The sequence below is a fragment of the Pseudophryne corroboree genome, chromosome 9 (assembly GCF_028390025.1).
Source record: "Pseudophryne corroboree isolate aPseCor3 chromosome 9, aPseCor3.hap2, whole genome shotgun sequence".
Lineage (NCBI taxonomy): Eukaryota > Metazoa > Chordata > Amphibia > Anura > Myobatrachidae > Pseudophryne > Pseudophryne corroboree.
In genome coordinates this window covers 372,755,964-372,769,028 of record NC_086452.1, presented here as the reverse complement: position 1 = coordinate 372,769,028, position 13,065 = coordinate 372,755,964, and the positions used below count along the sequence as shown (strand labels likewise).

The following is a 13,065-nucleotide window of genomic DNA, read 5'->3' as shown; positions in this document are numbered from 1 at the left end:
TAGGGTCGCTAATCTTACTCACACAGTCAGCTACCTCATTGCGCCTCTTTTTTTCTTTGCGTCATGTGCTGTTTGGGGAGGGTTTTTTGGAAGGGCCATCCTGCGTGACACTGCAGTGCCACTCCTAGATGGGCCCGGTGTTTGTGTCGGCCACTAGGGTCGCTAATCTTACTCACACAGCTACCTCATTGCGCCTCTTTTTTTCTTTGCGTCATGTGCTGTTTGGGGAGGGTTTTTTGGAAGGGACATCCTGCGTGACACTGCAGTGCCACTCCTAGATGGGCCCGGTGTTTGTGTCGGCCACTAGGGTCGCTTATCTTTCTCACACAGCTACCTCATTGCGCCTCTTTTTTTCTTTGCGTCATGTGCTGTTTGGGGAGGGTTTTTTGGAAGGGACATCCTGCGTGACACTGCAGTGCCACTCCTAGATGGGCCCGGTGTTTGTGTCGGCCACTAGGGTCGCTTATCTTTCTCACACAGTCAGCTACCTCATTGCGCCTCTTTTTTTCTTTGCGTCATGTGCTGTTTGGGGAGGGTTTTTTGGAAGGGACATCCTGCGTGACACTGCAGTGCCACTCCTAGATGGGCCCGGTGTTTGTGTCGGCCACTAGGGTCGCTTATCTTACTCACACAGCGACCTCGGTGCAAATTTTAGGACTAAAAATAATATTGTGAGGTGTGATGTGTTCAGAATAGGCTGAAAATGAGTGTAAATTATGTTTTTTGAGGTTAATAATACTTTGGGATCAAAATTACCCCCAAATTCTATGATTTAAGCTGTTTTTTAGGGTTTTTTGAAAAAAACACCCGAATCCAAAACACACCCGAATCCGACAAAAAAAATTCGGTGAGGTTTTGCCAAAACGCGGTCGAACCCAAAACACGGCCGCGGAACCGAACCCAAAACCAAAACACAAAACCCGAAAAATTTCCGGCGCTCATCTCTAGTTATTAGTTGATTTCCTTTCCTACAGTACAACCTGAAAGGATCACTTAAATATAATTCTAACATCCTTAGAGAAAAACATATTTTTAGCATTGTGTCACTATACAGAAAAGAATGTCGTATTTTTGTTTTTTTGTATTTTTTTCACTCAAAACTGTTTTAAAAGAACAGTATCTAAAGACTAGAGGCAATAAATCCACTTCTTCTTTTTTTTGTTCAAAGCATGGTAGCATCACCTCTGAAGTGCTTTCATCACATACCAAAGAACACATCTGACAGCCTTTTCACAGCATTCACTGTGGTTAAATTCAGACTATTGTGTCCTCGCAAATGCTTGCTAGTTTTCTAACAAATGATAAATGATCATTCCTATCAATTTATTTTCTATAGTTTTACCACAAATAAAATGATTCTAAATGGTGCAGGCAACAGTGGTTGAAAAATGCGAAGAAAAGGGAATTTTTCAGTTAAATATTTTTGGTTCACAACTGTACAGGTGCTATAAAAGTGTTTTAGAAATGAATGCAAGAACTAGAGTCCTAATTCAGACCTGATCACAGCAGCAAAATTGTTCTCTAATGGGCAAAATCATGTGCACTGCATGGGGGGGAGGCAGATGCTGTATAACGTGTGCAGAGAGAGTTAGATTCGGGTGGGTTATATTGCTTCTGTGCAGGGTGAGTACTGGCTACTTTATTTTTACACTGCATTTTAGATTTCAGTTTAAACACACCCCACCCAAATCTAACTCTGTCTGCACGTTATATCTGCTCCACCTGCACTGCACATGGTTTTGCGCATTAGAGAATAATTTTGCTTCTGCGATCAGGTCTGACTTAGGCCATACTTGCCTACCTGACCCTCTCCATGAGGGAGAAAATGCTCTGTTCCTGGACTTTCCTGGTAATATATGATTGCCATCCCCTGTGGTGATCTAGTTAATTGATAAGAAAGGTGTTTCACCACAGGTGATGGCAATCATACATTACCAGGAAAGTCCAGGAACAGAGCATTTTCTCCCTCATGGAGAGGGTCAGGTAGGCAAGTATGACTTAGGCCCTAGGTAAGGACTGTTAAAGTGCAAAAATATTCCACACATGATGTAGTGGTTAGTGTTGAGGCCTCACAGCACTGGGGTCATGAGTTCAATTACCGGTCATAACCTTTCTGTGTGATGTTTGTATGTTCTTCGCGTGAGTTTCTTCTGGGTATTTCCATTTCCTCCCACACCAAAAACATACTAGTTAATTGACTTCTGATGAAAAAAAAAAATTACGTTATGTATTTATGGGAAAGGAAATGTAGATTGCAAACTCCACTGGGGCAGGGACTGATGTGAATACTGAAATATTCTCTGTAAAGCGCTGTGGAATATGTATGCTCTATATAACTGCAGTAGCTTGTAATAAGTAAATAATAAATAATTGCTTAGGACATAGTGATCTTGTTCAAAGAGGGTTCTCTGGGTCTGATAAGAGAAAAATGGAAAAGGGATAAGAAGATATCTCCATGCTCCTGTGTTTGTACATTAGGGAATCTTGCATATGCAAAGAAAGGTGTTAAATGATTATGGAAAAATTTACCAAATAACAGTACACCAGAGAACATTGTGCAACTATAAATAATGTGGGACTTTGGGAGTTACAGTATGATGATTCTCATTGGATGATGACATGTGTCATAGAATCTGCAAAAATGGATATACTGTAATTGTTTTAGTCAGGCTCTTTGAAATAGCCATGGGTGGCAGTGTACTGAATTTGCCACGATTCATACAGAAGCCTGCACATGAATCAGACCTGTTTAAAGCTTTTGATGGACCTGTATCTGAAATTAATTGTATCATATTATCTTCATATAAAGTTAGTTTTTCCTATTCACACCACACCACACCAGAGGCGTCACTAGGGTTGGTGTCACCCGGTGTGGTAACTCATGGTGTCACCCCCCATAGACCTCCTCCCATATCACACCACACGGAATCCTTAGAAATGTTTTTGTACTAGTTTTACTTGTAAATCATAATTCCTGTATATCACTGAATGCGATGGCAATAGTAGTGACATAGGACCCTATTCAGGTTGGTTTGCATATTCTGCTAAAAAACAGAATCTGCAATCATTTCTGTAGCATGCTGGGGTCCGTCCAGCATGCTAATTGGCATCCAGCGATGCAATCTCAATTATTTTGCGATCACATCGCTGAAGCAGATACGAAGGATGACCCCCTGCAGACGCAGCCAGGCTGCGTATGCAGGCAATGCACCTCCATTTTTCGGGTTGCAGTGGGTGCGTGTGATGTCACATAGCCGCCCCAAAAAGCTCTGATCTCCTTTTTCAACCACGCCCCGCTACGCCGGCCCCCAATGCCCACCACTGTCAATGAAAGTGCAGTCCTTCAGGGATGCGACCGCACTTTGCACGCGCACTTTGATTGCATGCTCACTGTCACCATGGCGCATTTTAGCAAAAATCACTCGATTGCGATTATTGCTAAAATTAAATGCGACCAGAATTAGGTCCATAATTGAGTATGAGCCGAAATTCACATTATAGCACACGGTATGAGCCGAAATTCACATTATACCACACAGTATGAGCCGAAAGTCACATTATAGAACACAGAATGAGCCGAAATTCACATTATAAAACACAGAATGAGCCGAAATTCACATTATAGAACACAGAATGAGCCAAAATTCACATCATAGAACACAGAATGAGCCGAAATTCACATCATAGAACACAGAATGAGCCGAAATTCACATCATAGAACACAGAATGAGCCGAAATTCACATTATAGCACACAGAATTAGCCGAAATTCGCATTACAGCACACAGAATGAGCCGAAATTCACATTATAGCACACGGTATGAGCCAAAATTCACATTATACCACACATTGGCCCTCATTCCGAGTTGTTCGGTCATTAGCTGCTTTTAGCAGCATTGCACACGCTAAGCCACCGCCCTCTGGGAGTGAATCTTAGCTTAGCAGAATAGCGAACGAAAGATTCGCAAAATAGCGAATAGAAATTTCTTAGCAGTTTCTGAGTAGCTCCAGACCTACTCACAAATAGCGATCAGTTCAGGCCGTTTCGTTCCTGGTTTGACGTCACACACACGCCCAGTGTCCGGCCAACCACTCCCCCGTTTCTCCAGACACTCCCGCGTTTTTGCCTGACACGCCTGCGTTTTTCCGCACACTCCCAGAAAACGGACAGTTTCCGCCCAGAAACACCCACTTCCTGTCAATCACACAACAATCACTGCAACGATAAAAAATCTTAGTTCGGGCGTGAGTAAATCTACTAAGTTTTGAGCACCATGCGCATTTTTGCCTTAATCGCTCCGTAGCGAAAATCGGCAACGAGCGAACAACTCTGAATGACCTCCATGGGGGCAGATGTATTATCATTACCTTAAAGAGCCTTATTTCCGCTTTGGCACTTCACCGCTTTTTCGGGTTGATCTGCCGTCACATATCACCTGGATGTATGATTTCCTGGCCTGGCCTCATAACGATGCGCTATGTCTGGCCCTAGGTGAAGTGCACTCCTGACTCAGAGCGCCGATTGGTGCGCTCCAGCGCATGCGTACTAGTGCCTATTCCCACTGTCCCCCACGCCAGACATGTTTTTTTTCCTTTCCAGCATTACCTCTGCTCCGGCGCATGCACAGTAGGCCGCCTTCTGCGCTGGCGTAGTGTGTTGTGCGTTTCCTGCGAAAGGCATGCCGGGAGTATGTGACGGCGCCATCCACATCTCCCAGCGTGCCCTGCCCTAGTATGCCGGCGCACTAATGAGGAGCATTAAAGTTTAATGAAAAAGAACCAAAAAAAAAAAAAGATTCTTTAAGAACAGAGCCAACGCCAGCCCCAACCTGACAAAGTGACCGGAAGGGAGTAACGCGCGGTAAGGAGCTACCTGAGCCCTTGTACATCAGGTAACCATCGCCTTCCCCTATGCACACAGTGCGCCAGACGATACTGCTGTATGTGCTTTGTGCATTTGTTAAAACCCCGATGTTAGCCGCTTCTTAGCGCACGTACTTCTTACGTCTGCCCTAGTATGAGCCGAAATTCACATTATAGCACACGGTATGAGCAGAAATTCACATTATAGCACACGGTATGAGCAGAAATTCACATTATAGCACACGGTATGAGCAGAAATTCACATTATAGCACACGGTATGAGCAGAAATTCACATTATAACACACAGTATGAGCTGAAATTCACATTATAACACACAGTATGAGCTGAAATTCACATTATAGCACACGGTATGAGCAGAATTTCACATTATAACACACAGTATGAGCTGAAATTCACATTATACCACACGGTATGAGCAGAATTTCACATTATACCACACGGTATGAGCAGAAATTCACATTATAGCACACGGTATGAGCAGAAATTCACATTATAACACACAGTATGAGCTGAAATTCACATTATAACACACAGTATGAGCTGAAATTCACATTATAGCACACGGTATGAGCAGAATTTCACATTATAACACACAGTATGAGCTGAAATTCACATTATACCACACGGTATGAGCAGAATTTCACATTATACCACACGGTATGAGCAGAATTTCACATTATAGCACACGGTATGAGCAGAAATTCACATTATACCACACAGTATGAGCCGAAATTCAGGGAGAGGGAGAGTGCCAGCAGGGACAAAGGGACAGGGACAGTGACAGAGGTGCAGTGATAGACAGTGACAGAGAGATAGTGACAGCAGGGAAAGTGAGTGACAGCAGTGACAGGGAGAGTGACAGGGACATAGAGAAGCAGGGTAAGTACCTGAGCAGCGGAGGGGGGTGTAGTTGGCAGCGGTGCAGAGTTGAAGGCCCTGGGCAGCGGAGGAAGTGGGCGGCGGTGTGCAGAACGTGGCCGGCGGCGGTGAGGAGAATGGCAAGCCGCAAGCGGTGCCGGCGCGCTTGATGACGTCATGAGGAGTGACGTACAGCGACCGGCATCCTGGCTCAGTAACCCTGTCAGTACGGACCTGGCGGCGGCGGTGTTCAGGCAGGGGTTTGAGTCAGCAGGGGGATGCGATCATAACTGTGCCGCGGCGACATCCTCTTGTTGCAGGTGGGGGTGTATGATTTTGAGTCAGCGGGGGTGCGATCGTAACTGTAGTGCTTGGTGCCGGACAGCAAATAGAGCACTGCAGTTACGATCGCACTCCCGCCGACCCAAAATCATACACCCCCGCCTGCAACAAGAGGACGCCGCCTGCCGCGGCACAGTTACGATCGTGCACGCCCCCTCCCCCTGCAAGGGGCGTTTTTGCCGTGGCCGGGTCCATGCTGTCTGACACATTGACAGTGTCATGATAGGAAAGCAGCAGGTGCGAGGTGTGCGGCTCGTTTGGTGTCACCCCATTGAAGGGTGACACCCGGGTGCGGCACGCACCCCCCGCACCCGCCTCATGACGCCACTGCACCACACCAAACCAAACCCAAATCACAGACTACATTGGTGACGCAATTGTAGAGTGCCAGCATCAGTGGAAAAGGGTTCTGTCTAGACCAGTGATTCCCAACCTCGGTCCTCAAGACACACTAACAGTCCAGGTTTTAGTGATATCCATGCTTAAGCACAGATTGTTACATAAAAATAACTGATGTACTAATCACCTGTGCTCAAGTTTGGCTATCTCTGAAACTTGGACTGTTAGGGGGATGTTCAATTGTTTGAAAAGTCAGTGGGGTGTCTGTTTTTTCCTATCTAATAGACAGGAAAAAACAGACACCCAACCGACTTTTCAAACATTTAATTCCCCCCTTAGTATGCTTTGAGGACTGTGGTTGCCGGTAACCCCTGGATTAGATAAACTGGTTCTGCATAGACTAAGATTACAAATAGCTGGCACATGTCGATCAATTTAGTAGCTCAAATCCACAAATGCAATCAATATTATAGTCACTATATATTGCTTTCTGAAGTTGTAAGGGATCTGGTTTGTTAGGCTTCAAGACCAGAGATCCTCTCAGCTGATCCAGAAGGGTTCATACTGTATGAACCTGGAAGGGGCACTCCTGGGAGTCCTATTAGAACAAGAACTACTGTACATTGGGGTATGGGTCGTTGGGTAGACTCAACTTAGGTCGACAGTCATTAGGTCGACCACTGAAGGTTGACATGTGAAAAGGTCAACATGAGTTTTTTACTTTTTTTGGTGTCGTTTTCTTCATAAAGTGACGGTGAACCCCAATCAGTGCACCGTGTCCCCTCGCATGGCTCGCTTCGCTCACCATGCTTCGAGCAAGGTGCCTCACTCCACTACCGCTTCGCTCGGCACAGGTTATCGTTCCAATCGTAGTCCACGTGGATCGTCAAGTATGGAAAAATCCAAAAAATTAAGAAAAAATTAGAAAAATTAATGTTGACCTTTTGACCTGTTGACCTAGTACATGTTGACCTAATGACCATGTCAACCTATTGACCATGTGGACCTAATGCACATCGACCATCAGTGGTCAACCTAATGACTGTCGACCTACAGTAAGCTGTGTCGACCTAACGACCGTATCCCGTACATTGGTTGTCAACATTTTTGGTTGCACCCTTGGGATGTCACTTCTAACAGTGAATAAGTCTCAGACTTACTCCCTTAATCTCCTGAAATATTCTGTATTTGTCAATATTCTGAGTAACTGATTAAACAGTGGCAACTCTATCACCTGTCTTCGTTTTATAAAATGATTGAAAAAGTGTAGTTCGGGACACTATCCTGTTTCTCTCTACTTTCTGACCAGCAATTGTTCAACTTCTGACCCAAGGGTGATTATTATTATATCATCAGCCTTTTGGTTTCAGGAGACTCTACAGTAGGTATAGATTTCCACCCTGGTGCTCTCAATCACAGTTAGTGGGCCCCTAATTCTTCCCGTAACTTTAAGGCAGAGTACTGCTATTAAGTTGTCTAAACCCAGGTGATGGCTATTTGTCATGATGGGATTTTCCCTGCAGAGGTGTCGGACTTTAAAGCACAGAATAATCATTCTTCATTGCCACTAGTGTTAAATCATGTGTAACCATGCTCTAATACAGACTTTGGATGCGACTGACAACCAAGCCTATGGTATTACTTGGTGGGTAACGCATTTTTTTGCAATAAAAGTGAAAGTAAATGTAAATACATATTTTTCAAGATTTGGTAGAACATAAAAGTTTTTACAGTGAAAGTGGTGCATCATTGTCTGAGGCTTTCCTTTACTAAGACTCCATGTTTAACAAATATTCAGTTGTACAGTATATACAACAACTGTTATCACAGCTCTTTTGATGACCACATTTGGAGATTTAATAAAAAATAAGTAAATAAAGAACCCCCCCCCCCAAAAAAAAAAGAAAAAGTAAAACAAAATACATAAGAATGTTTGTATTGACTAACTGTGGATAAATTAAGTCAATTCACAATATATTAGATAACAGCAAGAAATATCTTATTTTAGTGTTTTAAATGTACTACTTTTATACCTTCTTTGGCAAATACATAATTACTTAGTCCCATAATAACCACAGTCAATATTCAGCTGAATATCTATAAATAAATAACTAACTATATTTTACATGTTCTATTTTATTATTAAAAATACATCACTTTTCAAAGAGCCTGACTACAACAATTATATCCAGCTTTGAACGTTACGTACACATATTTGGCATTTATTGAACTATCGGCTATTGTCAAACATTCTGCGTGGATACAGTATAATAGTATACAATCCAGTTGACAGTGGAATTATGGAATTATGAAGTACAGTTAAGAATGAAATCAGTTGAGTTTTAATACAGATGCATTATTACTGTATCAAAGCTAGATATTTATACAGCTGTAAATGTGGCAAAGGGACATATGCTAAATGTATGATTTCATTTGATGACAATCTAAAATGTAGAACATGCTATATTCCTGGTGGCTGAATCAATTTTCTTCTACGGTAGTACTGTACAAATAGATTTTCTAATAATATAGATCATAGGAGCCACCTTCTACAAAATATTGGGGTGCTTTTGTTACTCTTCCCCATATAACTAAAAAATGGCATGCCCAGAAATTATTAATGTTAGTGTCAGCACATATGTATGGGGGGTGGTACTCATTACTCAGTCACCCACAGCACCTTGAGAGATGGCTCCCATGCTACAGGTGACCAAGTTTATCAACAGTTTATTTTCTATCCAAGCAAATCAATTTGGCAAGCAAAATAATTTCATATGAAGTGGTTATTGATGCTTACAAGGTCTGTTTTAGAAAATAGTTATCCAAGTTTTTATTACTAATGCTGGGTACACACTAATGATTAAACTGGATGATACCGACACATTAATCATGATATTGGGGGTAATTCAGAGTTGGTCGCAGCAGCAAATTTGTTAGCAGTTGGTCAAAACCATGTGCACTGCAGGGGGGGCAGATATAACATTTGCAGAGAGAGTTAGATTTGGGTGGGTTATTTTGTTTCTGTGCAGGGTAAATACTGGCTGCTTTATTTTTACACTGCAACTTAGATTTCAGTTTGAACACACCCCACCCAAATCTAACTCTCTCTGCACTTGTTATATCTGCCCACCCTACAGTGCAAATGGTTTTGCCCAACTGCTAACAAATTTGCTGCTGCGATCAACTCGGAATTACCCCCATTGTCCAGTGTGTATGCACTATGTCGCTCACGATGCATGCTCCAGATATTGCCAGCGGTATTGCCAGCAAGGGCCATGCTGTCGAAGGCCTTTGGCAACACGGACCCTGCTCTCCCCACCACTGCCACTCGTTGTTTGCAGCATGGGCAAATGTGTATGCACTTGCCGATGCTGTCAGCCCACCGGGAACCATAGCAAACAATATCACTGGGTACACACTATTGTCTAGTGTGTACCCTGCTCTGCACTTTTTCATACTTTTTTTTTGTTTCTACAAATTAAAATATAAACAACTCAGTTTTTCCCTATTTTTGTTGTTGTAGTTGTTGTTATTGGTTGCTGTAACCATGGACTGCAATGGAACTGAAACAACAATTGATGGAAATACATAAAATTTCTTTCCGTCAGCACATTCTGTGGGATGTAGTCAGGATCTCGGCGGTCAGAATACTGACAACGGGATCCCGACCGCCAGAATGCCAGCACCCATGGAGTGGGAGTAGAACCTGTTGCCAGATCAGTGAGCATTCTGGCTGTCGGGATCCCGCCCTCGGTATTCTGACCGCTGGGATCCCGACCGCCGGGATCCCATACCCAACCCCATTCTGTGATTGTCATGCACTATTTTTTTTTAAATGCTCCTGTTTTATGTTGTCATGTAAGGGTGAAGGTGTTTTCCCATTTTACAATGGGTAATCCTTGATAGATTGGGACGTTACTTGCTAAATGAGAAATGGGCACATAAACGTGCCTTGAAATGATCTCACACACAATCTTGAGGATTAGGTTTACAGGACAAAATATTTAACAGATGTTCAGGTCAGTGGAGTTCAGGTTAACATGGATGTTCTCGACTTATATGGTGTCAGAGAACCTCTTTCTTCTTGAATTCTTTTTTAGGGTGTGCTCAGGAAGTGATGGTAATCACAAGTGGGTTCCATTATGGGTTCAATGGGACTGAATTTTTCCATCCAGGTGGGTTTAATGCTGGTACACATCCTTATAAGGTTACAAATACCCCCAAATTTTAAATACCTAAAAGTTACACAGGTAACTACTTATGTCTTCTCACTCGCACAATTGGTTAAAGACACACGTGAGACTTAATGATCAATACAGCTACATGAGCTGCATGTGTGGGAGATGGAGAGTGTCAGTAGGCTGGACCTTGCAGTAACCATTTTTCCTCTTTTCTCCATATACATTTACAACTGGGCCTGAAATCCTGCAGCTTTAGGAGCAGACTGGCCAAAATAATGTGAGAATAGTATAAAGCTTGGTTGTCTTTATCAATTATCCTTTTCCCCCAAAGCATCTTACTTACAGTGGAGTCAAATATAAATATTCTGTCATGCTAAATATTTTTTCTTTATTTGACCCCTGTTGACCAACCACAAGTGTATTCAAGTATTTCTTTTTCTCATACATAACAAATAAAAGCATACTTCGGGATTCTGTCAAGAATCCTGACATCCATCAGAATACCGATGCCAGAATCCTGAAAAAGGTCAGGAGCCTGATGCCGGAATCCCGACAGTCAGCTTCCAGACCGTCAGTATATCTGGAGGTCTAGGTTTAGGGCTGGGGGGGTTAGGTTAAGGTGCCACCCTGGGAGGTTAGGGTTAGGCTGCGGGTGGGGAGAGGTTAGTGTTAGGCTGCAGGCAGGGGAAATTAGGGTTAGACACCACCGGGGGGAGGTTAGGTTTAGGCACTAAGGGGGAGAGTTGGGTTTAGGCTGCGGGCAAAAGGGGAGATTTAGGTTTCGGCAACAATAGGGGGAAACTAGAGTTAAACACCAATGGAGAAGGTTAGGGTTAGGCTGCGGGAAGGGAGGGGTAGGAGTAGGGGAGAACATCGGTATACTGAACACCGGCATCACGACCACCGGTAACTCATACCCAACCCTGTACTTCCATGGTAGAGAATCCCACAGCTTAATTGCTGTTACTGTAAAAACTCCTTCCAATGCTTCAAATAATTCCTGAAGCCCAGACTGTGGTTAAGATTGAGGCACTGTTATCAGATCTTTGCTTCATTAGTAAAAAAAAAAAAGTCATCTTGAACATTTGAACCTTTTTGAAAAAAATAGAATTGCGAATCTTCAATTTTAAATTTGTATTGCACAGAGATAAGGAAATACATTTGTAAAACTATCTGGAAAAAAAATCAATTAGCAAATGCAGCTGGTAGCATGGCATACAAATAGATGAACTGTCCATCACTTTGATGCAATTAAAGCCCTGACAATAATGATTCCTTCTTACCTCCACCATTCTTGTAGCAAAGATAAGGAAATCTCCACACATTCCCAAGCCCAATAATTTCTCCCGCCACAGACAGCACAAATTCCACCTTGTTGTTCCAGTGTCCTCTTTCCTTTACTTTCTTGTCATTGATGTGTACCAGGTTGGAACTTGGGGCTTCAGCATCCAGGACATCCTCCGGTTTGCCATTAATTACAGGAATTGTCTTTTCAGCTGTCATGATTCTTTCTAAAGCTGCCAAAGAAAGATATTTACTCAGAGCAGTGTGCCAAAATATTCTCTGAAATGTTAGAATCTTAACCTTTTAACACCTCCCTTTTTTGTATAACAATCTAATTTAAAGACACAGTTGTAAATGTTATTCATATACTATATACCATATACTTGTAATCTAGTGACTTGTTTGAATGTTCTAGCTACCACCTTTTTTCTTCTGCTTTGCATCTACTTTTGATTCTGTTAATTCTCAGTGCATGCATTCGCATTATATCCATTGTGTTTACCTACAGTACGTTACTACGCTAAGAGGTTTCCAAACAGAAAATGTGGTGCTGAATTTCTATCTACGATGCTGTGTAAATGACAGGCACAAGTTTACAGAACAAAAGCGATGTCATGTTGTGCATTGCTTTCCGTATAAATTACCAGACGGCATCCTATACAACCTGCATTGCTATCTCCTTGCATATCTCATGCCACAAGGATGTGTTTATGTTTATAGATTATCTTGGCTGGTTTCATGATCTTAAAGATCTCAGGATCGGTGTAAAACAAAATACTGATCTTCAGGCATTTAAACTGATATCACATGATGAAAAATAGATGTACAGTATAAGCAATCTTACCCTAGTGTTTTTTTCAGTGTGATGATAACAGTGGATGGTAGTAAAGATGTTCTTGTTCCCGTTACCCATAAAATGGATAATTTGCAAATGTTCTGTCTTTGCAGGAGTGATCTGATGGCAGTCTCCTCCTGCCTACTCCCCCTCCTATCCCCCCCCCCCCCCACCCTTCCTCGCCCAGACTATCCATCTCACTCAGTAGCTCTCTTATCTAGGGATTACATCTAAGGTGCAGGAAGGATAAGCACCAGGCAAAACTTACAGTATCTCCTTAAATCTCATAACAATTCATGTGCAATGATAAATATTAAGATGCCTTGATCTTTGTGGGCATAC

The 13,065-nt window shown here is 42.7% G+C and overlaps 1 protein-coding gene across 1 annotated transcript in view; it reads right to left on the bottom strand.

The window, feature by feature from the left end:
• Positions 1-12,848, bottom strand: part of SLC6A11 (solute carrier family 6 member 11) — a 451,361-nt gene extending 438,513 nt beyond the window's left edge. The window contains exons 1-2 of the mRNA XM_063941542.1: positions 12,733-12,848; positions 11,888-12,121 (exon numbers count right to left, since the gene is read on the bottom strand). Of these exons, the coding sequence (XP_063797612.1) occupies positions 11,888-12,107 (220 nt within the window). The 5' untranslated portion in view covers positions 12,108-12,121; positions 12,733-12,848. The remainder of the gene's footprint in view (positions 1-11,887; positions 12,122-12,732) is intronic.
• Between the last annotated feature and the right edge of the window lie 217 nt (positions 12,849-13,065).